Consider the following 20,101-nt stretch of genomic DNA (forward strand, 5'->3'; position numbering starts at 1 on the left):
TTGTAAAAGCTGCCCCAGCAATCAAATGCCAGTTTCTCAAGGAACTGCAATATCTAGATTGATTTTGGGGCCTTAAAAATAACTTCCAGTTGATTGCAAGTTTCTAACAAATCCCCCCCCCCAAAAAAAAAAAACCCACCATGCATATTTGAGACAACAAAACAAACAACTAGAGACTCAAGATATCAAACAAACACCAACATTTTGTATTTATTTACTTATAGTACATGTACAGAAAAACATGATTTTCTTTTTTCAAGTTTGAGAATTATACTCTCAATATACAGTCAACTTTGAGGTGTTGCAAGAAAATATCTGCAATCGATTGCAAATTTATGTTGCAATTTTAGAATCGATAGATCAATTCTAGTTAAAGTAAATAAGTTAACACTTCTTGAAGCAGACCTGGGCCCCGTCTTACAAAGAGTTACGATTGATCCAATCAATCCCAACTGTATGGAAATCCATCCACCCCATAATTTTTTCTACAGGGAAATTCATACAATCTCCTTAGTTAACAAAGAGTGTCACACTGAATCTTCAAAAGAAAGATGAATGTATGAATATACATCGTATTTAGGAAATATTTTGAACAAATTTGCATTTTAGATGTAGATGTTGCTGGCCGTCCATAGTTGTGGTTGATCGGATCAATCTCAACTCTTTGTAAGACGGGGCCCTGCAATCAACTACAATTTTTTTTTTTAATTGCAAGACATATGATTAACTCTGGGACCGAATTTGACTTGCAATTGATCGCAAGTTGCTGGCAATTGATCGCAAGTTGCTGGCAATTGATCGCAAGTTGCTTGCAATCGATTGCCACTTTCTTGCAGCACCCATGCAGTCAGTTACATGTAATCATTTTGAAATCAAAACTCCACAAAAAATGTGTACAACTGTGATGCTTTTATACGAGTTCCCATTTTCACATACTTTGTTATAACTTCTACTAAAGTTTGAAATGATGGTTGCTCACAGCCAATCGCATACCACCATTACAGTAGCTTACAACAGGTCTTATACCTTGTTATTGATAGCACAATTCATGAAACCGGGACCTTACCTCCATTTAAAAAAAAATAGAATTACGATGTACTCTGTCGATATCTGGACCATTTTGAGAAGAAATGAGGGTGAAAATAATATGTCCATTTATATAGCGCTGTTACTACATGTATGTGCATGTACTCAACTGCGCTATGATACGTGGTATCATATTATTAACCCGGCTGCAGCTGAGCCGCCATATCGGCGCTGAAGCGTCAAGGAATAAATCCTACCGGGTACCCATTCACCTCACCTGGGTTGAGTGCAGCACAGTGTGGATAAATTTCTTGCTGAAGGAAAACACGCCATGGCTAGGATTCGAACCCACGACCCTCTGTTTGAAAGGCGAGAGTCGTAACCACCAGACCACGACGCGCCCACACGAGAATCTGATAAATCACTCAATTGAATGCAATTTCAATCCCATAACACAAAGATCAGTGATTGATCATACGATCAATTTTCATGAAAGAGTGTACACTGTAATCAATGAAATCAATCGTATAGTATGTCCCATGAATCAATTGTTAGGCTATGTTTTACATGGCCCATGTGTCCCCATCCTTTGACGAAATAAACTGTAAGTTGAACATAACTTTAAAACATGAATCTCAAGTACAAAACAGTATTTTCATCTTACTCCAGACTTGCAAATAAACTTGCAAAGAACAGATAATGCTCGTTTTGTTTGCCTGGTTTCTGTTTATTAATCAGCTTTTAAAATAATGAGGAAACCTGTTTGTAATCTATCTCTAGTACTGCATTATAAGCAACATTTTTTGTATCTTTAGATAATCATTATCATAACCATTATTTTTTATCTGTTGATAATGATTTGCAACCATTATTAAACATTCAACTGCATGGCCCAATGCTAATGCATGCATGGCTACAGATTCCTTGATTAATTAGTTTTCAATCTCCAAATTGGCAACTTCAGTTTTATCTTTCATTGCTAGTTTTTCATTCTAAAATGTATGCATCAGAAAGAAATACAGACTGACTGAGAATGTCATTGTATGTTGGAAAGTTGCCAATTTGGGTGGAAAACAGTGATTTCAATTTCCATAGCAATTTATTTTGGGTGATTTTATACATTTTCAACCATTTTTTAAGTATTGAATGAATGGTACTTAATTATGCAATAAAAAAATGGGCTTAGTATATCTACATGTAGATTTTCTTTTTTCTTCCTTTTATATAGAGTATTTTTAATAACTGCTAGGGAACTGCAAGAGAAGATGTTGGGCTATACGAGTTCACGTTTCCAACATACTATCTGCCCATATCAATCATTTAATATGTAAATAAGTATTGACAATGCAGTAGCAGTTTATTAGTAATACATGTATACAGATATCATACATTATCATACATAAATCCATGAATAATAATCACAGGTTTAATCCCATATTTCACCTAGATTATCGAGTCAAAAGCCCCCTTTTATAAAATTAATATTGACTGCTCACACCCACTTTTACACGCATTGTATTTCCAGCGGATCAAAGCACCCACTTCCAATGTTTACAAACAGCCATTTTTATGGACCGAGGAGTAAACCCAATTCCTTTTTTTTCATTTATATATAAACAAGGTTTCTAACAGATAGTCTGTGACCAACAAGTATTGAAAATCATACATTTGCTTGGAAAGCAAAAGGACTTAAATAAATTGACAAACGAAACTTGATACTGTACAACACTGGCCTATGCCGAATAAGCTGATAATGATTTAATTACAAATCTTTTCGCCGCTAATAACAAATTAAATATCTCAATTGACAAGCCATACGAGAGATATTGTTTCTCACATTCAATGAGTTAATAAAACATTGAATAAGAAAATGGTCCTTTGTGTAAATATTTCTGGCAGATTTTCAAATAGGAGCAGCATATATATCGATCAAAAATGAAATCTAGTAATATTGCTCTGCAGATCAGAACGATTTCTGTAGTTTCCTTACAGTTTTCGTTCAACATATTTACTATATTTGTCAGGTAACTGCTTTGCAAGGATTATTTCTACATCACAGTCCCCCGTTTTCTGTTCATTCTAATATGCAAACTCTATGTTCTCAGTGATCTAAACTTTGTATACATGTACAAAATATACAACAAAGTAATTTCATGTAGTAAAAACTTACAAGACCTATAGGACACGTATACACATATATCTGCTGTATATCGTTGTTGTCTTCCACTAACAGCCCTATTAAAAGCTTTGCAAACAGGCTTAACACTGCAAAAGAGATTTGTGATGTTTCACGCAGCGCATGTTTTTCTGTTGGCTTCTTTCTTCTCACTTGTTTGTTCTGACCTATCTTTTTTTTGGTGGGGGGGGGGGCGCATAAGTTAAGATAAGTTGACAGAATTTTGTTTCATGAAGTAATTCTGTGAAATGATGTATTCCTCCCAAATTACACTCGTTTTCCATAAAGTAATAACAGTCTTGGGACTTAACACTAGGGTACAGTCATACATCAACAACATTGAAATATAGGACCCTTAACAGAAAGCTTAGCAATGATCGTAGAATATTTTTCTACGATTGATTGCATTGACTACAATGTACAATCAATCGCGAAAATCAAGCGTACGATTAATTACTAACCTTTGTGTTATGGGGCCATGATTCAAGGTCATCATCGTGAAGATATTGTCAAATCTTTTCACCACCAATCTTAGATTTCAATTGGCTGAGAAACACGGTTGCCATGACAAATGTGAACAACTGACGACTTCTAAGGGATGATAATTGATCACCTTCATCGAACATGGCCTGTATTATCCATAAATATCAATGAATGTAATGCCATCCAACTTATAGAGGTACAGATTTGTTATAAGGTTACGATCAATCTGCTTTTATGACTGCTAATCCGATTGGCAACTTTTTTTCATAACCATTTTATAAACATCATACAAAATTTGAAAAGAAAAAATACTGGAACCGGTAAAACCTAACAGCCACTGCAAGATTTCACAACATATCACAGTTGAAGATTTCCGCTTAGAACTGAGATTTCATCGTTCTAATGGTGTTGCCAATTCAGGGATCATGATTAGCTTCAGTTAGCCCGTTGGCTACTGAATTCTGTTATTTTATAGGATTTGTACAGCAGCCACCTGGGGCCCGTAACACAAAGCTTAGCAATGATCGTACAAATTTTTTCTACGATTGACTGCATTGACTACAATGTACGATCAATCGTGAAAATCAAACGTACGATTGATCGCTAACCCTTGTGTTACGGGACCCTGGTCCCAGTAGGCAATGGGTTAACCTGTTGACTACGGAATTCTGTCATTCCCGTAGGCTTTGTACAGGGATCACTTGGTTCCGGTAGACAGCTAGTTAAAGGGCCTTTATTCCCGAACGACACAACGTACTGCGCCGGATACGGAAATTCTTCAGTACATTATCATCTCTTTCACATCATTCCATATGTGATTACAAATACAGGGGTAAAAGAAAAGTGCAGAAGTGTCTCAAGAGGAGAGACTCACTATAACTCTATGGCTCGTATTCTGAAGTCAGGTTTAACCTAGACCACGGTTTAACTAAAATTATGGAGAGCCAAAAATACAAAAATTTTGTTTATATTGTATGTCTCTTATGTTTACTAATGCTTTCATAATGAAGAAAAGTACTAGTTATCATTCCCAGAAAATCATGAACAATTTGAGTGTCAAATGAGTTAATAATATGGATGTGTACGGTTAGGAATATGTGCCCCAATTGGCTCTCCATAGTTAAACCACAACTTTAAACCAGGGCTTATAGGTTAAAGCAAAATCAGAGTATTTATAAAACCTTCACTTTACTTTGCCTTTACATATTCAAAACAAAAGTGGTCCTTCCTTCTGTTCTTTTTAAAGGCTGATCAAACGTTTTGATTTAATCTCAACCTTTGGGAGCGTCTTTTACAATTATTTCCATATACTAATGGGAGATATCTGTCTAATACATATAATAGAAATATACACTTGAGGCGTCCATACCTCCTTGTTATAATGTTGATATTACATGTACTAGGTAAATTAAAAGTGGGAGGCAAGGAGAGAGAGGGGGAGAAAGAGGGGAAGGGGGAGAGAGAGAACAGGAAAGAAATTGAAGGGTGAGTGTGTGTGTGAGAAAGTGAAGTAGAGAGAGTGACTGAGAGAAAGTGAGAGTGAAAGAGAGAGAAAAAAATGGGATAACATGGGATGGAGATAGGGGCAGATAGAGAGAGCACAAAGGAATCAGACAGACAGAGAGAGAGGAAGAGAGACGAGGAGTACAAGAACATTTTTTTGGATGTAGAAAGTTACATACGGCAAAGAGAAAAAGAGTATTCTATATAAAGTACCGGTATGTAATAATACATGTATAGGCAAAGAAAATGACATGAGCATTCCTAAAGAAATAGATAACTACAGTAGTTAGTGGTTAGTGGGTGGGGGGTGGGGTGGTCAAGAAGAGGGATTTAGATTAGAATGTATGGATATGGTGATTATATCACCATAACGAGTAATTACTTCTAAAAAAACAAACACAAGTGGAGGGGGGACAGTGCTAAAAAAAATCCAGAATAATTGAGAGCATGGACACGTGAGAGAAATTAAGATCAATTATGATCAAGATCTCAATTAAGATCTATCAAGATCTTAAGACCTTAATTAAGATGTGAAGACCTTGAAAGAGAGAGAGAGAGCAAAATAATGAAGAGAGATAGAGAGAAAAAGGGATTAGAAAATGAGGGTGGAGAAGGGATACAAAGAGATAGCCGCAACATAACAGATGTGTAATTTACTAATATCTGGCGCCCTCTGGAGGCTGTTGTAACTTTGCATTGTCTTTGGCCGTCATTGTACGCTTGAGTTCAGAGAGGATAGTCTTGATAGTGTACGACCGCTGCCATTTATCTAGAACTGATAGATTCCGCTTCAAAACCTTTACGTAAAGAAAAAAAAAGAGGAAAGACAAAACAACAGGACATTTATTTAATCCGGGAAGGGGCTAATTTGGGGGCTACATCGGGGCGATTGATGAATGGGGTGGGGGCTAAGCCTGCAGAAACAAGTACGCGAAAGCTCACAAGGTAAAAACCAAACTGATTGTGAAAAGATGAAAATTTGTTTGATTTGAGTTCTACCAATCAGATGAATCTCTTGACGGATACCAACACAGCATAAGAACAATATGATCGCTAGAGGGTATTCATATACCTCCGGCTCATTTGCATATATATGCCCGACCAATCACATAACGGATCAGTGCCCACCTATTGTTCCCGCGTTCGTGCGTACGGTCCTGGGGATTGGTATAAATAGACATCGTTATCAGATAATTTTCGTCACTTGATAAAGAGTGATCACGAATTTCCTAGAAAGCTAGTGAACACTTTTTGCGAGAGTGATCACGAATTTCATTGTTGACCATAGTAGATTGCGAGACAAATGAATACCCTCTAGCGATTATTTCAGTCCGCAATAATGAACCTATTTAGTATTAAGAACAATATGCTTCAGCCTCCAGGGCCCTGTCTTACAAAGAGTTATGATTGATCCAATCAACCTTAAGTATATGGAAATCCATCAACGTCGTTAGGTTTTCTTTAGGAAACTTGCAGTGTCCTTGAAAACAAGGAGAAGCACAATAAATTGTCCAGAAAACAGTGAATTTATGAATATGCAACATATTGAGAAAGCATGTGGAACCAACATGCTTTTATCAAAGATGATGACATTGCTGGCTGTCCATAGTTGTGATTGATTGGATCAATCGTAACTCTTTGTAAGACGGGGCCCAGAAGTCCCCCACACCCTTGACCTTGTGGTTTCATCCCATGATGCCGATGGTCCACACTTGTCTATTATTTTCTACTAAGCCTAATCTCATAAACCTTGCTTTTGGTTTCGAAATATGACCCAAGTAGCTTAGTTGTTGTTTACGCGGTCACAATGACAGGTACTTTCTGGTGTGTATATTTGGGCCATTCTTTGTCAAGTGTGTGCCCGACTGACGGAAATGATGACAAATCTTGACTTTTTTTGTTATAAATCTAAAATAATTTTAGAGATTTTGTAATTCAAAATGCATATAACATTAATATGTTCAGCCAGCTATCATTTGGAAATATTTCTTGCTGTCTCCAATATGCAGGTTCAAGGTCAAGAGGACAAAAGGAAGTGGGTCACGTGTGTGACTTCACACAGATGCATGATTTTAAAAGTTTCCTGTGAATTTCAAAATGAAATTAAACTTTCAAAATCATCATAATTAGTTTTAAATGCAGAGCTGCTAAGTTGTATTTTGCATTTTCAGTATTCTTATCCCCCAAAATCAGTATTTTGACAAAAAAATCGGTATTTTTACCGTGTGAGATAAATATTTTGTATTTTTCCCCAAAAAAGTGTATTTCATAATAAAAATGCTTGGCGCACTCGCCCATCACGGCGCTCAAGCTGCATGCAAGCTAAAATGTGCACTGCTCTTGCAGATGAAAAAAAAAAAAACATTGAAACTTGTGTATATCTCACCCTGGTTTTTACAAAATGATTGAAAAAAAAACAAGTTACCTGAAATTACATTGATCTAATAACCATATTCGTGTGCGTTTTATGAAATAGAGACATGTAGAGATGATTTTTCTCAATAAATTTCGATTTTGTAAAAAAAAATAAATACAAAAAACGTATTTTTTAAAGAAAAAACGTACTGCCGTATTTTGGTTGCAGAAACGTACTAAATACGGAAAAATCGTACTACTTGGCAGCTCTGTAAATGTCTAAAATTATAAGATTTATAACTAATTAAAGTCAAGATTGTCATCATTTCAGTCACGTGTGTGACCAAGAATGGCCCATTTCGTTGAAGATTGGGCTAATAAACGGAAAGTCTTTTGATGTGGATAAAAGTACGGAATACTCGGCCTCCTGGAACCTCCAGGATCTATTTGTTACATGTTCTTGTCAGGATCTATCTTACTCTTCCTAATGGTTTTTCTTCTTTTTTCTACCTCAATTCTCTAACCCTGTACTCTTTCCTCGCCTTCTCCTTTCCAAAAACCTTTCTTGATCCTGACAATACAGTTATGCATGAATGTAATTTTAATAGTTTTAATTGTATCATAAGATCAATGGTATACAGTATACTGTATTTTATCTACTTACACGCTTGAACATTGTATTGTAAAATGTATTCAATGAAATGTATACTTGTATTTTTAGCTTTGTAATTCACATGCAATTCAGTTTGTTAAAGATAAATTCCAGTTGTGGGGACGATCTCAAAATGACTTTTTGCAGAATTTAATATAATGATCACCAAAGTGTCTGTTTGTATGAATAAAAAATATGTGCCAAAGGATTCTGGAAGAAATTGTGTAATTGCTGAGAAATAAGCAAAATAAGCGTGGATTCTGTCACTTCCGTCGGGTCTTTATTCCAGCAATAATAATACTCTGTCCCACGTGTGCCTATCTGTGTTGGCGATCTTCAGTGTGATCGTTTTTTAGCTTAGATATTATGATTTCACAAAGATCAGTTTATGTAACTGTACCAGATCTAGATCCACGATGATATAGTAATACTTAACCTTGGTTTTACAGACTTTCTCACGAAATCAGTATTTCACTGCAACTGCTGTCATTTAGCTTTAACTGCAATATGTGGAGAATTTTAATAAATACCATTTATCTATCTATCACCTCCGTCACCACTTACCTCGCCCGAGTGTGAATCGACGCAGCTTAGTGCTATCCTATTGGTGAAAACGACAGTGGGGGGATCATCCGGGTATCTGGGACCGCACTTGAGCTTTAAATTATACATCCTTCCTTCAAAAGGAGTCTGGTGAAGAAAGAAAGAATGAAAGAACAGAGAACATTGTTGGAAATCATGGACAGTTTTGGATCACTCCTTTAAAGGTCAAATCCAACCCAGTAAAATGTTGATTTGAATATATTTATAGAGAAAAATCAAACTAGCATAACGCTGAGAATTTCATCAAAATCGGATGTAAAATAAGAAAGTTATGAAATTATAAAGTTTCGCTTATTTTCACAAAACAGTGATATGCACAAGTCGGTGAGATGCAAATGAGACGGTCAATGATGTCCCTCACTCACTATTTCTTTTGTTTTCTATTGTTTGATTTATACAATATTTCATTTTTTTTACAGATTTGACAATAAGGACCAACTTGACTGAACCATAAGGTATTAAACAATGTTAATTCCATATGTTCATGGAGGAAATACCCGTTGTTTCACTTGACAATGAGGAGAAAATTAGAATATTTCATACAATAAAATACAAAAGAAATAGTGAGTGGATGACGTCATCAGTCTCCTCGTTTGCATACCAACCAGGATGTGAATATAACTGTTTTGTGAAATTAAGCAAAACTTTCAAATGTCATAACTTTCTTATTTCACATCCGATTTTGATGAAATTTTCAGTGTTATGCTTGTTGGATTTTTTTCTTTTTATTCAAATCAACTTTTTGTTGGTGTGGACTTGTCCTTTAAAGCAGCGCTTCTCAACCTTTTTTTACTCGAGGACCACTTTGACTCTCAGATTTTTTTCGAGGCCCACCTACCAAAATTTTAAGAAAACATCAATTTTGATGAAAAAATGTATCGTGAAATTTGAACACAAAGCTCTGAATCACATTTGAAACAAACATATTGAGAACTAATCTGCATTCGCAAATGTCCGGTAAATGGGCGACAATTGCATTAAAACCATCATAGTGTGCATGTGCATGCTTTGCAACATGCATGATACCTAGAAGCGTTCTTCAGTTTTGCTTGACCCTTACAGACTGATCGGACATACCATATTCGGACAGGTCTGTGAAATATATTGAGTTTTTCTACTAGTTTTTTTTATCTCCCCTGGAGCTTTTCGCGGCCCACCTGAGAGGGCTTCACGGCCTACCACCGTTTTTTCTTAGGTAACTACATGAAATCATAAATGTTTTATTTTTTCATACATGTGTAAATGATGTGTCTCCATTATGATGAAATAAGTTGTGAACTAATGCACTAATCAGTTGTCAATCCAATTGTTTTAGTTCTTGGTAGAAAAATTTTGAATAAACCTAATTTCATATAATAAAATACAAAAGAACAAGTGGAGATAGGAGATCATCAGCCCACCTAATGAATATTTGTAGAGACATGCCTAGAACTGTTTCACCAAAATAATGCAAACCTTTAAAATTCAATAACTTTGTTACTTGTTATCCGATTTTGATCAAATTTTCAGCGTTTTGCTCTGTGAATTTTACTCTATTTATTGAGATATAAATATTTCCAGCCTGGACCATCCCTTTAAATGAAAAAAAAAAAATGAAAATCCATATTTCATTGTTCGAAATAGAAACGTGAAAGTAGAAATATTCTAAAAATTCATTTTGCCCAATTGATGATGGGCCTGGCAGCCACTGTGCAGCGTCAGATCGATGAGGCTCTATCCCTTAAAGGACAAGTCCACCCCAACAAAAAGTTCATTTGAATAAAAAGAGAAAAATCCAACAAGCATAACACTGAAAATTTCATCAAAATCGGATGTAAAACAAAATGTTATGACATTTTAAAGTTTTGCTTAATTTCACAAAACAGTTATATATGCACATCATGGTCGGTATGCAATTGAGGAGACTTATGGCGTCATCCACTCACTATTTCTTTTGTATTACATTATATGAAATATGAAATATTCAAATTTTCTCCTCAATGTCAAGTGAAACAACAATTAATTCCTCCATGAACATGTGGAATTAGCATTGTTTGATACTATATGGTTCAGTCAAGTTGGTCCTTATTGTCAAATCTGTAAAAAAAATATGAAATATTGTATAATTCAAACAATAGAAAACAAAAGAAATAGTGAGGGACATCATCGACTGTCTCATTTGCATGTCACTGGCTTGTGCATATCACCGTTATGTGAAAAATAAGCGAAACTTGGAAATGTGATAACTTTCTTTTTTTACATTCGAATTGATGAAATTTTCAGTGTTATGCTAGTTTGGTTTTTCTCTTTTTATTCAAATCAACATTTTTCTGGGGTGTACTTGACCTTAAAATGTTGAACGCCAAATAGAGTAGCAGCAACTCCCTTCTCTATACGTCTTTTAGTTTTGACACAACCAGGGTTTGAACTTCCAACCTCCCGGTTGTGAGACGGATGCTCTACCAACTGAGCCAACACACGAGCTAATCCCACAAGTTCTATATCCCAAATACAACTTCTTTATTGCACAAGAAACTTATCTTTAGATTATAGATCATTCCTTCATACACAATGTGATGACAAAAGAATGAAAAAAGAAGAGATTGTCGAAAATCATGCAACGTATTGATTACTCCATTAACTAGCAAACACAACAAGTTCTTTATCCCACCAGTACTTTATATTTAAATTGTAGATCAATCCCTCAAATGCAGTCTGATGAAGAAAGAATTGAAAAAAAAAAAATTGTTGGAAATGATGCAATGTATTGATTACTACTTTAACTATCAAAACCCACAACTTCTATATTCCAAGTACAAGTTCTTTATCCCATAAGTACTTTATAGATAAATTGTAGATCTTTCATTCAAGTGTAGTCTGATGAACAAAGAATGAAATGAACACCTTTAAATAGCTAACCCCAAAGTTCTATACTCCAAGTACAAAGTCACTTACCCTTGGTGGACCTGAGATCATAACTCTGACATCCCTCTCTTTTTTAACTCTTCTTTGTTCCTTCCCCTCCCCCCCCCCCCATTTTTTCACTGCACTCAAAAAGTCACAGACGGTTTCTTCCCCCCCTTTTATAACTCTCACTAGACTCAAATAGTCAGAAGGTGGTCAACTCCCCCCTGCCACCCCCCCCCCGAGGCCCCATTGCCACTTACCCTTGGTGGGCCTATAATCATGCCGTTCCAATCTGTCATGGCCATGTCATCATCATTCACCAAACCCCAGCTGATCGTTCCATCTCCAGAGCCCTTCTGCCCATCCTCCAGTTCTTCAAGGAGCCGAAAATTCCTTGGAACAATGTATTGACCTACAAGAACATACATAAAAGAGAATATCTTGCATTGAATATTTTTTGCTTTAAAGTATCAGACGGGGGGGGGGGGGGGGGGGGGGGGGAGGGGTGGGTCAAAATGAGTTAAGCCTGACTAAAGGTCATGCTCAAGTGTTAACACACATGATTTTCAATGCATTTCCGCTGTAGGCCTAGAGTGTATCGCATCAACATAGAATGTTGACAATGTGATAAATACTGCTCCTATTACCAGAGTAACCATCATAAACCGAAAATGGTAACACAAACGTGATTGGCTGACGCATTTATATGCTCAAGCTGCAACAGAAACATGACGACGGTCGATCGTTGGAACCCGACACACCTGCTCTTTGGAATTTGATTTTTGGATCTTAAATCACACACTTCAAGAAACTGGTAAGCTAATTGGTTTCTTCAAATAATCACATGCGCACGCTTGCACGCTTTTCCTGTCAAAACGAATGACAAAACAAAAGGGGGAATTATCGAAGGGGGTACAGTAGGTAGCGCACCCTTTTCTCCATAGACGCTGTAGTAAAGTGTAGGCCCCTAGTGCAATACACCGGCACTAAAAGTTCTATGGGAGACTTTGCTATATTGACCAAGTGACTCAGGAGTCAGTGGAGTCTGGAGATCAAAAGAGTGACAGAAATAGACTGATTTTTCGGTCTATGGAAGTGAGTCCAAATTTCGTGCGTGTCCATACTTCGTGGATGGTCATTATATAAAAAACTAACCAATATCCTTAAAATATAACATCATCAACGTGAAAAGCGAACTAAAATCACCCGTTGGCGTAAGTTTCTTTAGGATGAGTTCAGTATTCATGAAAATATTGACAAAAGATCAGCAAAATTTGTCATCGTTACGACCAGTTCTGAAGAAATCTAAAATTCTCAACAAGCATCACGATATCATCATTTTGCAAGCAGATATCACCAAAAATATGAGTTCAAAAAAATATGGTACTGACTGATTCTGTAGCATTTTGTCGTCAATCTGATATAAATATACACTCACACTATTGCGACGTTAGTATATGCTATACAAACCTCGCACAACCAACGTGTTTTTGTAGTGGATTTTAGAGTTGTCGTTAACATCGCTTCATAACGTGAATGATGTTAGCCGAAACCCATTCCGCTACTCACCAGGGCTTTTTCTGGTATAAAGTGTTCCATTTTCAATTTTTAACATATTTTTTTAATTTAAAAGGACACAAAAAAGAGCAAAATCGCTTACCTCCGCCTGGAAAGTGGCTTCGCACGTCTCTTCCACGGAAATAAAAAGAATGTCGTTGGTGGCGCTAATACAGTTCACAACCTTAATTCAGCTTGGTGTTTTTTTAAAACTAGATTCATGATTCATTGTACGCGCAATTCCAATAATTGTTTGATAAAATAGAGACCCAAATAAATGCAATAACTTCAAAAACATACTTTTTTATTATTTTTGCTGACGATAATACTTTTTGTAAAATATTCAAGATGATGACAAATTAAACAAAAAATATAGAAAATTCTATGTACCTTGAACAAAGCCCCGCAAGTGCTACCGTTCGTTTGTCAATTAACGTTCCACCAAAGTCTGTACAGTAAAAAGATTGAACACTTTGCCGACTTTGCATAACGCTTTGCATCGATTTACGTGTAAGATAATTATTGTGTCTAGTCTTTCCCTTGTAGTGTCTTTGATATGAAGATAAATCGCGCGCCCTCTTTCGCTCATTAAACGAAAAATTTGAGAGCTAGAAAGGTGGCTTTCGTATTTTGTCAACGAGAAGAAAAATCAACGATTAAATGACGCATTTTGAGGGATATTCATCAAATTATGAGGAATTGACTTCACATTGTTTGGTAAGTTTCGTAGGAGGACTTCATTCTGTAAGTCCTCGTATTCATTTTTCAGAAAATAACGTTATTTGTTGAATGCGCCGTGCCTTCAATTATTCTGTAGTCGGCGGCTGAGATGTAGCCATGGGTGATAATTATGAGCTTAAATTTTTGTTTAAATCTCCACAAAAACTTTGGTCAGCGAAGTTAGGTCACACTTTTTCAAAACGGTTTTCCAGCGCAGCACGCATTCATCGATCGGAATATAATTTTGAGATCGCGAAACCGGTGAAACCCCTTGACCCACTTCACAATCACATTTTCGTCAATTATTTTATAGGGCCTAGTTTACAATCTTGCCGTCAATGTCATTGACAGTAAAAACAACACCAACACGCTCAAAGCTGGGCTGGCACCTTCATGAGCCTTAGGCAGTATTCTAAGTTACAAAAAAAGAAAAGCTGCCTGATTCTTGAGCCTTTTTGTTGAGGGAAAAATGCAAGAGTACATCACCAATAACCACACCGCACACATTCCAATAGGCGGGACCGAGATGAAAATAATGCACGCAATTAAATGATAATATTTCTGCTCACATTTATATGGAAATAGAGAACATAATGAAAATGGAAAATAATCAACTGTCAATTAAGAATACACTATTATAATATACAATTACTTGTCATTGTGAAAATCCAATGAAAACCAGCTATTTCTCAAGAAATCTCTCTGTTTTATTCGACGACAGGCAGTCACAGTCACAGGTTGAACAAAGTCGCTTGACAGGCGCAGGCCAGAAATGATCGATAGCATGCGAAGCAGTATCGGCATGTAGCCTAGCTAGCTAGCCGCGAGTGCCCCCGCAGCCCCCCCCCCCCCCCCGATACCATTCCATGCCTTTTTTTACAATTTTTTTTTCTTCAATATATTCATAATCAAACAAATCATACATGTATCACAAAACATTAAGACGAAATAAATATGGCAAATAATAATTAAAGGTAACATTTTGATCACACTTGCTGAAGAACATAAAGACTATAAATATTGATAAATACTTTGAAAAAAAAGTCATGATAAAAATGTACCATACGCATCCATTCGTTACTCTAAACGAACCTGTTCCCATTTCTGGAGATGTTTTATTATGGCTCCAACAGGTGGCAAAACAGCTTCCTGCCTTGCCTTTTTTAACCATTAAAATTACTGTATTCAAACATTTTATCCTATTTGAACTTGAAAGTGTCTCCCAAGGAGAGATTCTCCAATTCTGTTAACCTTAATTTATGTCCAATATTTTCCCAAAGTGCTTGAACATTCGGGCAACCTTTAAATAAGTGATCAAGAGTTTCAACCTCTTAATTGATAACAAAACGAACATTATTTTGTTAGATGAAATATAACCTATTGTATGAAGTTTATCATTTGTGTAACTGTTTAAACTGAAATTCCCTAAGTTTACAATGCACGGTAGAAAAAACGAGGTCTCATAAAAATATGCCAATTTTTTTTACTGTTAAACGTGAAAAAATCCGATTGATTTTATGCATGTCATCGGTCTTTTTTAAACCGTTAATACATTTATATACGAGTAATTGCTTTGAACAGATCTTGTCTAGTGTTACTTACATTTCTTCCAAATAGTTCTAAAGAGATACGGTCGTCATGGGACTGATTACTTTGTAATGGATTGAGCCTGAATGAACGTTTAGCAGAGCATCATATATTTTCAAAATATCATTAGAGTCAAAACCGCGGTTAACTGGCCAGGCCGTTTTCATCAATCAAATGATAAGTTTAAATTTGTTCTGAGTATAGAGTTTTATATCAAATACAATTTTGCTATCAATACATACATGTTAATTTGTTATTAAATATTATAGTGTTTCAAACACAATCATTCTTCTTTATCCTACATTCTTCCATTCCTTGCCAAACTGTTAACATTTCAACATAGAATGTCGGTAACTTTGCTTTGATCTTGCCGGTATAATTATGTAAGAGTAAAATATCCATTTCATTTCAGTTTAAGTTAAGAAAAACCTGTAAACATTATGTTATATTTAGAAATCATACAGGGAAAGCAAGGAGAGATCAATCTTATTTCCCACTTCATCAGGTGTAGACCTGCCTCTAAAACCCAGAGGTCAATATTGGGTTCATCCGATTTTGTTATAATAAAAGCCAGAATATCAACTATTATCTGTTGCTTCATTTTGTTGTACCGATAACACTCGATACATCAACGCTACCATTTGAATAAAATTAAGTGTTACAATTACATTGAAAAAATAACACACCACCAATTGATTTACATAAACTATTGAACAGCATTTTCCATTTCATTTGATTGTCACAATATATTAATCTTTTCATCCACATTACACGTTGTATTTTAATAATATATATTTCCACGGCCACATTAACCCACTTGGGGACCACAATCAAAGATGAGACATAAATCAATTTTGAAAGTGCATAGTGTTTTCAGAAGATGAATTTTCCCTAATATTATATGGTCAAATCTATTTGCTTCCACCAACTGAATAACTTTTTTTTTATTTTGCTTAATATTTATTTGTAGTTCATTTCTTCTTTAAACTTCACATCCATATAAAATATTTTACCAAAATATTCACCAACCTTAACCATTGGGACAGAGTCCTAGTTTGTGCTTGTTCAGTTGCTCCGCTATAAATTGCACACATTAATGCAGTGGCGTATGAGCCAAAAATTGAGGGGGCGAAATATGGCGTAGGCCTATCGGGAAAAAATTAGAAGAAGTTGTGAGCGAGCAAAGCAAGCGAGCAAACATTTCGAAATTTTTATTACAAAAATATGATAATAGGTTATAGGCCTAATATTAAGAAAATTATATTTTATTTCATCCTTCGCTATTTCCTTTTCTTTTTTTTTCTTGGTCGTGATTTTCTTTGGAGGGGGGGGGAGGGAGCAAGTGCACCCGCCCCTCCGCATCTGTACGCCACTGCATTAATGGGATGGCTAACTTCAACCCTGGATTTAGCACTATACCATATCCAAAACCAGTGGCGTAACAGGCGGGGGGGCAGGGGGGGGGCAAGTTGCCCCCCCTGGCAGATTTCACCGGGAAAATAAAAGAAAAACGGGAAAAAGAAAAAAAGGAGGGAAAAAGAAAGGGGAAGGAAAGGGGAAAAGGAAAGGAGGAAAAGGAAAGGGAAAGGGAAAAGTGAAAAGAAAACGAAGAAAAAACATTTTTTTTAATGGAAAAGGAAGGAAAGCGGGAAAATGTACGAAAGAAGAACATTTGAGAAAGAACAAATCATTCCGAAATAGGCCTATGTAATGCAATAGCATGCACGGTGGGAAATAAATTAAAAGATGACAAAATTGCAAATAATAGCGGGAAACGAAAGTAGAATGTAATTAGTCAAAAGCTAAATTGGAAAACAAAGAAAAGGGACAAGAAAAACAAAATAATAACACGACCGGACTGCCGATTATTGAAATTAAAGAGCGGGAAGAAACATAGACTGCAAACAACATTGTGCTATAAGCTTGCTATATTTTATGCAAATAATCTACCGGGGCTTTGCCCCAGACCCCACGCAGTAGGGGCTCTTCATTTATAACCTTCAAATGGCTCTATAACGCCCCCCCCCCCCCCGTTCAATCACTGACATACAGGCGCGGGGAGGGGGTCTTGGTTCCACACCCTAGAGGAAATAATAGGAGACAACGTATAATGAAATTAATGGAAACAATGAAATGTGTTATTTGCTTAATATAATGGAAAAATCTATCACATAATTAGAATTTAATTTCAATAGGCATTTTTTTCCAGCTTGCTTTGCACGCTGGCAACTTTTTCAAAATTTTTCCCACATTGCTATGTTTTGCCCCCTCAAAATATTTGGTTCATTACGTAACTTGGTTGAATAAATGTGTTGTGTAAAAGCTATATTCTGTATATGCCCGCGATTTGATTAAAATAGCGGCAATCTGCGAGGTTTAAATGGCTTTGATATCAAAAAGTTCCGGGGGCTCTGCCCCGGATCCCAAACGCACAGCACTGCGTATGGAAGGGTTGAGCCATGGCCCCCAAAAGTTCTACAAACAAGAACAAAAATAAAAAAGGAGGAAAGATAAGCAAAGGAAAAGTGTAGAATGTGATTTTATTTACTGAATATAATGTTAAAAAATTGTTCAAAGTTAGATTCTCATGAAAAGGCGATTTTTTTCTCGCTCGCTTCGCTCGCTCGGGACTTATATAAACCAGCTTTTTAGCACATGTGCGATACTGTGCCCCTCGTTTTTTTTTTTTTTTTTTACTCTTCACGCTACTGCCGCAAAGAATCATGTTCACAGTGGCGTACAGACCACAAAAAAGGGAATCTAAAGAGAAGAGAGAAATGTATTATTCTCTGGATATTACGTCAAAATCTATCACAAAAATTGATTTTTGTATCAAAAAGGTCAAAATTTTTGCTCGCTCGCTTCGCTCGCTCGCAACTTTTTTTAAAAGATGAATTCTGCCCGATACGCAATATCTGGCCTTCTCAAAATAGTCGCCTCATTTTTTATACGCCTGTTCATACCATGATATGACCGGGAAATTTTTTGGCTCTTGCCCCCCCTGGCCACCGACCCCTGTTACGCCGCTGTCCAAAACCTAACATAAAACGTCCCTATTGCAAAACCATAACCCTATATTTTTGGCGAAACAAAGCCCGGATCTCGGAGCAAATATGTTGTGTCACCCCCGACTCCCCCATCCCCTCGCCCCCAAAAAAAACCTTTTTTCGGGGGGGGGGGTCTTTTGAGTGTTTTTTTTTTGGAATTCGTTATTTATTTATTTATTTATATGTTTTGACGGTGATGTACGTAGGCCTATGCGGCAAGGCCTGGGACTTCAACCTTATAGGCCTATATACCCACATTTCAGGCGTAAAGACTAAATTTTAAAGGGGAATCCAGCCTTGGTCATAAAATGTTACGGTGTTGAAAAGGGGGAAAATAGATAAAACAGAATGGTGAAAAGTTTGAAGAAAAAAAATCGGACAAGCAATAAGAAAGTTATGGCTGCTTTAAAATTGAGATCCCTATAAGGTTACATAATTCAATTGGCAACTGGCAAGTAAATTATGACAGGGGCAAGGACAACTTTTCCATAGGATATGATAACAGAGACGTGGTTTTCTCCAATTCCCCTGGGGCAGTAATCTATAAAATTTAACCCAGGTAGCACATTGGTTTATCTCCTCATGAAAAAAAAAATAATTTGAAATTTTTTTTCTTCTAGCCTGCAATGATTACCAATATTTACAACTTTTAAACATTCCTAACTTCTTTGTTTGTCCGATATTGTTCAAACATTTACCTATCAACTTTTTATTTTTCCCTTTCCACTAGGATTCTCCTTTAATGGTATAAACATGGGGATTTGTCTTAGAGGAAGTTCATCTTCAGGCTGACGAAGAATTTGCTGTAAAATATAATGATAATAATAATAATAAAAATATTGGTGAAGGTTTGAGTAAAATCCATTTGAGCTTAAGAAAGCTATGTGAATTTTAAATTTTTGATTTGTGAAGTCATATACGAGCAGCTGCCCATATAAAATAGAATACATAAAATCCACATTTTTAATGAATCATGATGACTAAAATATGTCTTCTTTCAGAATTGAATTTGAACCGATTGTCTTTTGATATACTGAATGTAAAAAAAAACAAATTTTTCTGAGAAATGACTTTTCATTGATTTTTTTTTCAATTCACGATACACAATCAAAATTAAAATTCTATCCCGGAATTCTATTAACTTTTTAAAATCTTTGATGGATTTTCCTGAAACCTTCACCAATATTTTTTCTGTTATTTTTTTCTGCTTTACAATCAATCATTTGTCAGGGTGATTTAACAAGCAAAGTTAAAAAAATTATAGTCTTGAAAATATAAGGGTTGCCAGTTTTGAATTGGCTATAGTACATGTACCTGTTTTAGAAGTGTTGAAAATGTATAGGACCTTTTGTAGAAATTAAACGTCTTACTCAGTGGCGGATCTAAGGGGGGGCATTTCCTGCCGTATACCCCCTCCTTTGAGAGTCACATATTTAATATTTAGAAAGTAAATTTGTCGTTCATGCACAGTGTGTCCCCCCTTATTTGAGTCACAGTCAATATTGT

General features: G+C 36.0%; 1 protein-coding gene across 1 annotated transcript; it reads right to left on the minus strand.

Moving 5' to 3' along the window:
- Window positions 1-185: 185 nt before the first annotated feature.
- Window positions 186-14,747, minus strand: LOC129268403 (ubiquitin-conjugating enzyme E2 variant 2-like). The gene is made up of 4 exons (XM_054905954.2): window positions 14,614-14,747; window positions 11,945-12,096; window positions 8,760-8,885; window positions 186-5,985 (listed from the first exon to the last, which is right to left on the minus strand). Exons 1-4 carry the CDS (start codon window positions 14,618-14,620, stop codon window positions 5,845-5,847), a joined length of 426 nt encoding a protein of 141 aa, XP_054761929.1. The 5' UTR covers window positions 14,621-14,747; the 3' UTR covers window positions 186-5,844.
- Between the last annotated feature and the right edge of the window lie 5,354 nt (window positions 14,748-20,101).

Source organism: Lytechinus pictus, chromosome 9 (assembly GCF_037042905.1).
Source record: "Lytechinus pictus isolate F3 Inbred chromosome 9, Lp3.0, whole genome shotgun sequence".
NCBI classification, from domain to species: domain Eukaryota; kingdom Metazoa; phylum Echinodermata; class Echinoidea; order Temnopleuroida; family Toxopneustidae; genus Lytechinus; species Lytechinus pictus.